Source organism: Scardinius erythrophthalmus (assembly GCF_964197995.2).
Source record: "Scardinius erythrophthalmus genome assembly, chromosome: 7".
Lineage (NCBI taxonomy): Eukaryota > Metazoa > Chordata > Actinopteri > Cypriniformes > Leuciscidae > Scardinius > Scardinius erythrophthalmus.
This window is the reverse complement of record NC_138227.1, coordinates 43,259,228-43,269,863: the sequence shown is the minus strand read 5'-3', so window position 1 is coordinate 43,269,863 and position 10,636 is coordinate 43,259,228. Positions and strand designations below refer to the sequence as shown.

The following is a 10,636-nucleotide window of genomic DNA, read 5'->3' as shown; positions in this document are numbered from 1 at the left end:
TTTGGAACAACATGAGGGTAAGTAAATGATGACAAGATTTCCATTTTTGGGTGAACTGTCCCTTTAAATGTAAATTATATTGTTGTGTTTTTTTGATTTTTCATCTTTTACTTATCAGCTTTACAGTGTAAATGTGATCAAACAGTCAAGTAAAATGCAGAAATGTTCTTTATTGTTTTAAAATATATATTGTTGTATTCTTTGTCAAATACTCACCTGTCATTAACTTGTCTGTGAAACAATAGTTTTAAATGTACATGATTTTTCATCTTTTACTTATTCGCTTTACAGTGTAAATGTGATCAAACAAATCAAACAGTCAAGTTTAATGCAAATATGCAGTCAGAAGCAAAGCATGCTGGGAACTAGAAATCTGTTGTAACGCATTCCGTGAATGTGTGTGTATATACTGTATTTGTGTGAACATACATTCACATTTATATGGGAACAATATTTATATTCGACAATAATATTAATGAATAAGATCTGAAGTTAAATCACGATTCAGGGATCGACTTGATAGTTAGTGTTGGAGGCTATGTATTGTTCCTGCCTACCATAGTATACAAACAATATATTCATGTTTTTTTTATTATTTATTTTTTTATCACACCCCCCAACCACTCTCTCATTCCTGGGCTGATATATTAGTGTTCACCCTGGTTAATGTGTATAAGCATTTCACATTCCTCACCTCTGTCCCATTCCGGCTTGAACCTGCCCCTTCTTGCTCTACTCCCACTGTGCATATAAAAACCTTTAAAGCCACTGGCAAAAACAGATGTAAAGAAAAAAACTGAACTGAACATAACATTTTGGAGACGAGGGATGGAACTCTCTAGCTCATTGGTGCTGGTTTTAGTCCTGGCTGTGCTGGTATTATTCCGATGGAAAAGAAAGCCAAGTGGACGTTCTTTGCCCCCAGGGCCGCTGGCACTGCCACTGATTGGAAACTTGCCAATAATGGACAAGCGTGCACCCTTTAAAAGCTTCATGAAGGTAAGAGAGAAGGCAGGACTTTGTGTCTGAATTGTATGTTTTAAATAGAATCATTTGAGACTTATCATAATTACAATCGTAAGGATGTTGCAGTGTTAGGCAGATGTTCTGCAAAGTGCAATCATCTGCACTAATGAATTAACTTGAAATTTTGATCATTTTAACTTTACTAACATTCTTTTACACCTCAAGATGCTTAGTGATTTATACCTGTTGCTTTTACTATACTGTATGATTCATTAGAATGTGGTCTACATGAGGGGGAATCACATAAGAGAGACATACTGTAATGTGGCGCTCTATGTGCAGGGTACGCTGCCCCTGCACACATCACTATAGGATTGGCATTCTAACCAATCCTGTCTTTGAAAATGAATTGTGCCGCTCCATCTAACTTTGGTGGCTTTTGTCTGCACCAAAAAAGTGTATAAATAAAAAAAAGGCTTGTGAGATATAAAGTTGCTATCAATTTTATTATTATTACACTCAATAGTTATTATTATTATAATTTTTATAGTGTGGTGTAGTGTGATTAGGGAAAAATTCTCCAAATTCTTATATTCACACTGGTAATATTTATCACTCATGGATGCTGATATACCATTAACGTATATGACATCACTGATATTTTTTAGATTTATAGCTTAATTGAATTACATATTTTCTGTATATTTTATCTTTTTTTTTTACTAGCAAGGCAGAAAGGTGTGCCAAAATACAGCTGGTCTGGGGTCTTGTCTAATCTCATCTAGGGCTCGATGTTATTCGGCAATGCTTCAGAGCAAGTCCTCATAAATGCTTCTAATGTCTGCAACGTCAAAGTCTGCTGAACCAAAAGCAACATTAGCCCCACCCCTAAGTGGACAATGAGGAGAAACAATATTGTATTAGTTGTTATCAGAGAATTTACAAACATGAACCTGTCCCAGTCCTTCGAATGAGACGTTAAAGGAGAACTCCGGTCAATTTTAACATTGAGCTCATTTTTTTGTAAATTTGGAGTGCTGTCAATACAGAGAACAACGACAAAAATCGGTGTTGCCTACACCGTGTTATCCTCTTTTTAAAATTTGCACCCTGTTGACTTCAATGGGGCAAGTACTAAACCTGCTTTTAGCCTCTTAACATCCTTGATGTGTCATTACAAGTGCACAGCTAATGTGAGTGATTCCTTCAGAGTGATCACGGGTGAATCTGACTGCAGTAGATGTGAAAGATTTGAATAAAATTGATGTTATTTCAGCCAGCGCACATACCTGTATTTTCTTCCCGTTTTCGGTCGAAGTCCATAGTAATCGATTGTCGAGTTCACGCGCATAGGTTTAGTACCTATGATCAAGCGCGTGAACTCGACAATCGATTACTATCCGGAGTTCTCCTTTAAACAGAGGTCCTGACTCTCTGTGGTCATTAAAGATCCCAGGATGTCCTTTGGAAAAAGAGTAGAGGTTTAACCCCAGCATCCTAGCCAAATTTACCCATTGGCCTCTCTCCATCATGGCCTCCTAATCATCCCCATAAATACTGATTGGCTCTATCCCAGCTAACAGATTTTTGTTATAAGTACGTTCCCATGATGGTGACATCAAATGAACCAATCATTCATCAACATCTAAACCTCTGTTAGTTCTCAATAAGAACTTCTGTAGACGTATGACAGAAATAAAGTCAGTCTGGTTAGTAATACAGTAAGTGAAGCTGGTAATACTGTTGTTTAATCCTCCTCTGATGAGATCTTGAGAGATGTAATGTCTTCTTTTATTTTCAGTTGATTTCATCTAAGGCTGTGGCTGAAGAAAGTTGTAGTTTGTGTTCTTATTTCTCTTTCTTTCAGTGCTTGTTCACAGCAGGTGTTTGAATGATTGAAAGAATGTTTCAGGAACATCATTCTTACCTTTCAATAACATTCTATTAACATTCAGGAAACTGGACATTTTTATGTTCTTGGAATGCTACAAATCAACGTTCCTAGAATGTTTAATTGTTAATCAAAATTAAGTTCAAAGAATGTTTGAGGAACATCATACCTTCAAAAACACGTTCATCTAACGTCAAGAAAACTGGACATTTTTTACGTTCCCAGAGACAACACTGAATATTTGGAGAACGTTCTTGTAACAAAACTCTGTTAGCTGGAATTACTCTGTCTCCTCTTCACCGATAAGCTGGTGTGTGGTGGGCATTCTGTCGCACATTGGTGGTGGTCTATGAGATATAAAAGTGTAAAAGTGCTTTGAGTACCCAGAAAAGCACTATATAAATGTAAATGTTATGAATTCTCCAACCTTGCACGGGTGTGTGATAGCAAAGTCTGTTTTCTCAACAGTGGAGCAAAACCTATGGGCCTGTGATGACGGTGTACCTCGGGCCTCAAAGAATTGTGGTTCTGGTCGGTTATGATACCGTGAAAGAGGCTCTAGTGGACCAGGCAGATGACTTTGCACCCAGATTCCCCATTCCCTTTCTAAACAGAGTTGTGAAAGGCTATGGTACAAGTGATGCTGGTTTACTTTTGTTTTATAAACGCATACTATCAGTTCGAAGTAATTTAGTCTAGATTAAATGTTTGTAGGTCTGATCGTCAGTAATGGTGAACGCTGGCGTCAACTGAGGCGGTTCACTCTCACCACACTGAGGGATTTTGGAATGGGCCGTAAAAGAATGGAACAGTGGATTCAAGAAGAGAGTGAGCATTTGCTGAAGAGTTTTGAAGAAACCAGATGTGAGGAACTGACGAACACGATCCATTTATTATATACTAGGATTTGTATATGTTGACAGTTCTGCGCTAAAAATGATAATGGTAAGGTTTTCTCCTTCAGCTAAACCAGTCGACCCAACCTTCTTCCTGAGCCGGGCTGTGTCCAACGTGATCTGTTCCCTGGTGTTTGGGCAGCGCTTTGATTATGTTGACAAAAGCTTCCTGCACTTGCTCCAGATCCTCTCCAGACTTGTGCGCTTTGCCAGCAGCCCTTGGGGCCAGGTAAGCAGAAGAGACAGGACACAAGAGAACTAAAAGAACAGGAAAGTATTATTTCAAATTCTGTTTAGGACCACTGCAGCTGTGCCCTGGAACAAAGAACTTGATGTTTAAGAAACATAAATAAAAATATCGAGAACGCAGGAAAGATTGAACGGTAACACTTTAAAATACGGATCCTTCGTTAATGAATAACTACACAGGAACAAATGAGTAACACAATGTTAACAATCTAGTAACTACAGTTAACTAACAAGTAACTCTGATTAACGAATAAGTAAGTAATAGCACACAGATTTAAGTGGTAGTTCACTATTAACTAATCAATAACTACTATTTTTTTAATACTTCTCAGAGAACTACTGATTTTTTTACAGATTTAAGTGGTAGTTCACTAATAACTAATCAATAACTACAATTTTTTAATACTTCCCAGAGAAATAATGAAAAAAAATCACAATTCATGCAAAACTTAATAACTAATGCAGGAAAAATTACTAGCACTAGATTAACATTACTGCTAGATACTGTACACTAATTATAAATATGTAGTAGCGTAGCAGACTTATGATTTGGGAAAGCTGTCAATAATTAGCCTATGCACTGCTGTCTTTTAGAGAACTATTCATAAACTAAATAATTTTTAAGAATTGTTTTTATAAATGCACTTGTCTGGAACACTTACCCTGTGGCCGATTTTCCGGCATTCCTCTGGACTGGCTTTGAATAACTAGACTCATCATGGTGAGTACTGGAACATAGTCATCAGCCATCCAAATACCAGTTATTTTATTATTTCAGAGGAATGCCGGATAATTGGCCACAGTGTAAGTGTTCCAGACAAGTGCATTTATAAAAACAATTCTTAAAAATTATTTAGTTTATGAATAGTTCGCTAAAAGACAGCAGTGCATAGGCTAATTATTGACAGCTTTCCCAAATCATAAGTCTGCTACGCTATTACATATTTATAATTAGTGTACAGTATCTAGCAGTAATGTTAATCTAGTGCTAGTAATTTATCCTGCATTAGTTATTAATTAGTTTTGCATGAATTGTGAATTTTTTTCATTATTTCTCGGGAAGTATTGAAAAAATAGTAGTTATTGATTAGTTATTAGTGAACTACCACTTAAATCTCTAAAAAAATTCAGTAGTTCTCTGTGAAGTATTAAAAAATAGTAGTTATTGATTAGTTAATAGTGAACCACCACTTAAATCTGTGTGCTATTACTTACTAATTCGTTAATCAGAGTTACTTGTTAGTTAATTGTAGTTACTAGATTGTTAATATTGTGTTACTCATTTGTTCCTGTGTAGTTATTCATTAACGAAGGATCCGTATTTTAAAGTGTTACCGATTGAACAGAGTAAATTAGCTAAACGTCTTAAAGGGATACTTCACCTCTGGGAAGATGAATGTGTATTTAAAATAGGTCATTTAAGTAGAAGAAATGTGGAGAAATTTTTGAATTTGGAGCTTTCTAGACTGAGAAAAGCCAGAAAATGTATTTTTGGCTTATGTGGATGAAAGACAACAACTCCCAGAATGCACTTGCTTCGCTGCCTTAGGAGGCCACGCCTACCGGTTAGAGAGCACAGTTGAAAACAACAAGGCTAGCCTAAGTAAGTGATGAGTTTGCCAGGGATTTAGAGACCCAAAATGTCCGGGATTCGGCTTTTGCGTTCTACAGTCGCCATTCATCATGTTTACTGTGGCGAGCAGGAAGAGGCTGACGGCCGCGGGAGAACGGCGCGAGGCCGGTGGCTTCATTATTGAGACGCGCCGTGTCTCGTATCTTTCACGGAGGAGCGGAAATTTTCTTAGCAAGGGTAAAGCGCACATCAACCGATCACTTGTTTAGCATTCATGTAAACACTACAGTCAGATTCACCGATCGGAATTAATTAAGTTAGATTGAAACGAGAGGTGTGCATGTAAACAATGAATGGCGACCGCAGAACGCAAAAGCCGAATCCCGGACATTTTTAACAGTCTCGCCCGCCGGACAAGTCCGGGAAAAGGAAGATGGTAACCCCTACTTACTCAGCTTTCTCCTATTATTCAGCTTTCTCCACAGAACAAGAGCATGCTAGCTTAGCTTCCAAAGAAAGACGGCTGATACTGTGTACATTCTGTGAGTGAGATCCCACCCTGTATGGGCGGGTTGAAAACATGCGGAACAACGCCATCTACTGGCTGTAGTCTTTAGCCTCTGGCCAGAAAATCCTCCGATGACGCAAAATGACGATTTTTGCGTCATCGGAGGATTTTTTCCAGACAAAAAATACATAAATCTCTCCTCTCAGGGGGATATGAGGGGGGAAAGCATGGTAATTCGAAAATACTACAGGTTTTCTACTAATACAAAGCTTAATGCTAAATCCTGAAGTAACCCTTTAAGCTAAACCTCTTCTAAACCTTTTTTTTTTCTAGCACAGGTAAATCTTCAAAATACTAACATTTTGACAGACAGCACCCAAACCGAAATTTAAACCCTGCATGATTGATTTGAAATGCCCTTCATAAGGAGCAGCTTCATCAACAGTCACTCTTATGCTCTCACATGAATAACACAAGATTGTTGCACAAACTGTTTGTAAGGGTGTGTTCACACTTGTAGTTCAGTTCGCTTGATCCAACTGTATATATGTATATACAGTTGCAGCAGGTTTGAACTTTACATGTACTTTTGTCCATTTGACAGACACTTTTATCTAAAGTGATTTGCAATTCATTCAAGATACAAATTTGTTACTATCATGTGCACTTCCAGACCATCAAACCCATAACCTGGCATTGCTAAAGCTATTCTCTAAACCAGTGTTTCCCAATCCAGGTCCTGGAACAGTCCCATCTCTGCACATTTTGTCTCCCTTATCTAACACACCTGATAAGTGAATGTGTTATTTGACTCTCCTAAAATAAGGAGAGTCAAATAAGAGACACAGACTGTAGTGTAAATACATTTTTAAAAATGTATTACAACTCAATTTTCTCATTCTCAACAGCTGTGCAACATCTTCCCTCGACTAATGGAGCTCTTGCCAGGGAGTCATAACACCATGTTAAGAGAGATAGACGACATCAGATCCTTCATTATGAATAAGGTTAAGGAGCATGAGCAGAATTTAGACTTCAGTGACCCAAAGGATTTTATTGACTGCTTCCTTAACAGATTAAATCAGGTATCTAATGTTTACAATGATTGTATATCAGTTTTTGTCATTGTCTTTTTGCTGTGTGACACAAAAAAGCAACAGTAGTATTTGTAAAATTATGGTGGGTTTGCTCATCAATCATGACACTTGCTGAGAGAAATGTTGCAAGTGGAGTGATACAAATGGCTAAATTGGTGATACTGGTAGAGTATCGTATGGCTGGAAAGGCTCTCTCAGATTCGAGAACCAGAACGAACTTTTGTATAAATAAATACATATATAGAGTATATGTGTGTGTGCATGCATGTGTGTGTGTGTGCGTGTGTGTGTGTGTGTGTGTGTGTGTGTGTGTGTGAACAATAATTTGAGAACTGTACAGCACAAGTTAACAGTACATTGAAGGACTGTAGCCAACATATAATTTCTGTTCTACTGTTTCTTTGTGTGGTACAACAGGAAAAAGACAATCATGACACAGAATTCCACAAAAATAACTTGATGGCGACTGTTTTAAATCTGTTTGTAGCTGGTACGGAGACCACCAGCACAACCCTCAGATATGCCCTGATGCTGTTGATCAAACATCCCCACATACAGGGTAAGACAAAGGTTACACCATTAATGTCAAACCTAGTGTGATGCTATTATTTGTTGGGGTCTACTGTCACGGTGTGGGTTTAGTCTTGTCTGTCACGTGATTCCCTGTTTGTCATGTGATCCTGCCATGTGTCTTGTCGTTTTGTTAATTGTTTGCTCATTGTCTACAGGTGTTCCTTGTCTCGTTTATTAGTCTCCCCAGGTGTCTCGGATTTACCACGCCCCCTTGTTATCTTGTTTAGCTTGTCTGCTTGTATATTTATACCTCTGTGTTTCAGTTGTGGTTTGTCGGTCGTTGAAGTTGTTTGGTGTTCTTTGTAACTGTTCCTGAGTTCCTTGTTCTGAGTTCTGTTGTTCGCCCTGTTTGTTTTCATTAAATTTAGTACTTGCATTTGGATTCTCTGCATTTTTATTCCTGCCTCATCGTCACAGAACGACCAACCAAAATCATGAATCCAGCAGTACGGATCTCGCCTGATCTTCACAGCATGAGCCGGGAGTTTGCTGGACAGATCGTGGCCTTGGCCCTGGATAGCCTCGATCTGTTCCAGTACACCTGGGGGTTTGTTCCTCTCGCTGCCTCTTGCTCACTGGGTGACGAGGCAATTAAGATGTGTTACCGGCTGGGGGCTAAGGAGGTTGACCTGAGGGAGCTCCCCGATCTCTCCGGTCTGGATTGGAGAGAGGCACTCTCCAGATGTCTGGAGAGCTTCCTCCCGTGGCACGCAAGGTCAACACCTGATCTTCACGTCCCGTCCAGTCCCACTGAGCCTTCATCGCTGATCCCGTCCAGTTCAGAGCCCTCTTCGCCACTGGTCCTGCCCAGCGCTGAGCCCTCTTCGCCGCTGGTCCTACCCAGCTCAGAGCCCTCTTCGCCGCTGGTCCTGCCCAGCGCTCAGCCTTCTTCGCCGCTGGTTCTACCCAGCTCAGAGTCCTCTTCACCGCTGGTCCTGCCCAGTGCTCAGCCTTCTTCGCCGCTGGTCCTAACCAGCTCAGAGTCCTCTTCGCCGCTGGTCCTGCCCAGCTCAAAGCCCTCGCCGCCGCTGGTCCCGTCAAGCCCAGAGCGCACTGATTCTGAGCCAGAGACTGTTCACGTCACTTTTGTCGATCCAGAGACTGTTCACGTCACTTCTGCCGATCCAGAGACTGTTCACGTTACGTCTGCCGATCCCGAGACTGTTCACGTCACGTCTGCCGATCCCGAGACTGTTCACGTCACGTCTGCCGATCCCGAGACTGTTCACGTCACGTCTGTCGATCCAGAGACTGTTCACGTCACGCGTGCCGAGCCAGAGCTTCACGGCAGTCCAGCCGAGCCTGCACTTCACGCCAGTCCAGCCGAGCCTGGGACTGAGAGTGTCATGCCCGCCGAGCCTGAGCCTGAGACTGAGAGCGTCATGCCCGCCGAGTCTGAGACTGAGCGCGTCATGCGGCCGAGCCTGAGCAGGAGTCTGTGAGCGTCATACCCGCTGACCCAGAGTTTCACAAGATGCTGGTCCCGTCCAGCCCAGAGTTTCACAAGATGCTGGTCCCATCCAGCCCAGAGTTTCACAAGATGCTGGTTCTGTCCAGCCCAGAGTTTCACAAGATGCTGGTCCCGTCCAGCCCAGAGTGTCCGGACAAAATGGTCCCCGCCGAGCCAGTGTCCTGAGCCGGTGTCTGTTCCTAAGCCGGGGGCTGTGTCACGGTGTGGGTTTTGTCTTGTCTGTCACGTGATTCCCTGTTTGTCATGTGATCCTGCCATGTGTCTTGTCATTTTGTTAATTGTTTGCTCATTGTCTACAGGTGTTCCTTGTCTTGTTTATTAGTCTCCCCAGGTGTCTCGGATTTACCACGCCCCCTTGTTATCTTGTTTAGCTTGTCTGCTTGTGTATTTATACCTCTGTGTTTCAGTTGTGGTTTGTCGGTCGTTGAAGTTGTTTGCTGTTCTTTGTAACTGTTCCTGAGTTCCTTGTTCTGAGTTCTGTTGTTTGCCCTGTTTGTTTTCATTAAATTTAGTACTTGCATTTGGATTCTCTCTGCTTTATTCCTGCCTCATCGTCACATCTACATTGTCTCATGTAGCCAGATCTTTGAATCATGGCAAAAAGTCTGGGTAGGGTTGCACATGTCATTCTTAATTTCATACTTATAATGAAATTTAAAATGTAATGTAAATTCCACACTTTGTCAAGTCAAGTCATCTTCATTTATATAGCGCTTTTAACAATGTAGATTGTTTCAAAGCAGCTTTACAGAGATAAACGTATAATTTAAGGTAACAGAGATTGTTTTGGCTTTATAGTGGTTCTTTAATAAAGTTATTTTTATTTAAGTTTTATTAGTAAGTTTTATTTTCTAAAGTTAGTTTTGATGGATCCGGCAGGCTGCGAGTAAACGTCGGGATAAACAAAGACACTAAAATTAGCGTAGATGCCATTCTTCTTATGATGTAACTAGTATATCAGGATTTATGGGAAGTGTTCCCGGTTCCAGCTGACCTAATCTATGCAGCCTAACGTTGAATTATAGAAGTCTATAATGTTTTATGTGAATGCTAGGTCAAAGAGATGTGTCTTTAATCTGGCTTTGAACTGACAGAGTGTGTCTGCTTCCTGGACAATGGTAGGAAGACTGTTCCAAAGTTTTGGTGCTAAATAGGAAAAGGATCTACCACCAGCAGTCGATTTTGATATTCTAGATTTTATTAACTGGCCGGAATTTCGAGATCGCAATAGACGTAAAGGACTATAATGCGTTAAGAGCTCGCTCAAGTACTGCGGAGCTAAACCATTTGGTGCTTTCTAAATAATCAGCAATATTTTAAAATGTATGTATAATAGGCAGCCAATACAGTGTTGACAGAACCGGGCTAATATGGTCATACTTCCTGGTTCTGGTAAGAACTCGAGCTGCTGC

The 10,636-nt window shown here is 40.5% G+C and overlaps 1 protein-coding gene across 2 annotated transcripts in view; it reads left to right on the top strand.

Annotated features, from left to right (window-relative positions):
• The first annotated feature begins 682 nt into the window (after window positions 1-682).
• Window positions 683-10,636, top strand: part of LOC308693614 (cytochrome P450 2G1-like) — a 28,168-nt gene continuing 18,214 nt past the window's right edge. For both annotated transcript variants that reach the window (XM_081370645.1, XM_081370644.1), the window contains exons 1-6: window positions 683-999; window positions 3,326-3,488; window positions 3,572-3,721; window positions 3,822-3,982; window positions 6,992-7,168; window positions 7,598-7,739. In XM_081370645.1, coding sequence (XP_081226771.1) covers window positions 829-999; window positions 3,326-3,488; window positions 3,572-3,721; window positions 3,822-3,982; window positions 6,992-7,168; window positions 7,598-7,739 — 964 coding nt within the window. In that variant the 5' untranslated portion in view covers window positions 683-828. The remainder of the gene's footprint in view (window positions 1,000-3,325; window positions 3,489-3,571; window positions 3,722-3,821; window positions 3,983-6,991; window positions 7,169-7,597; window positions 7,740-10,636) is intronic.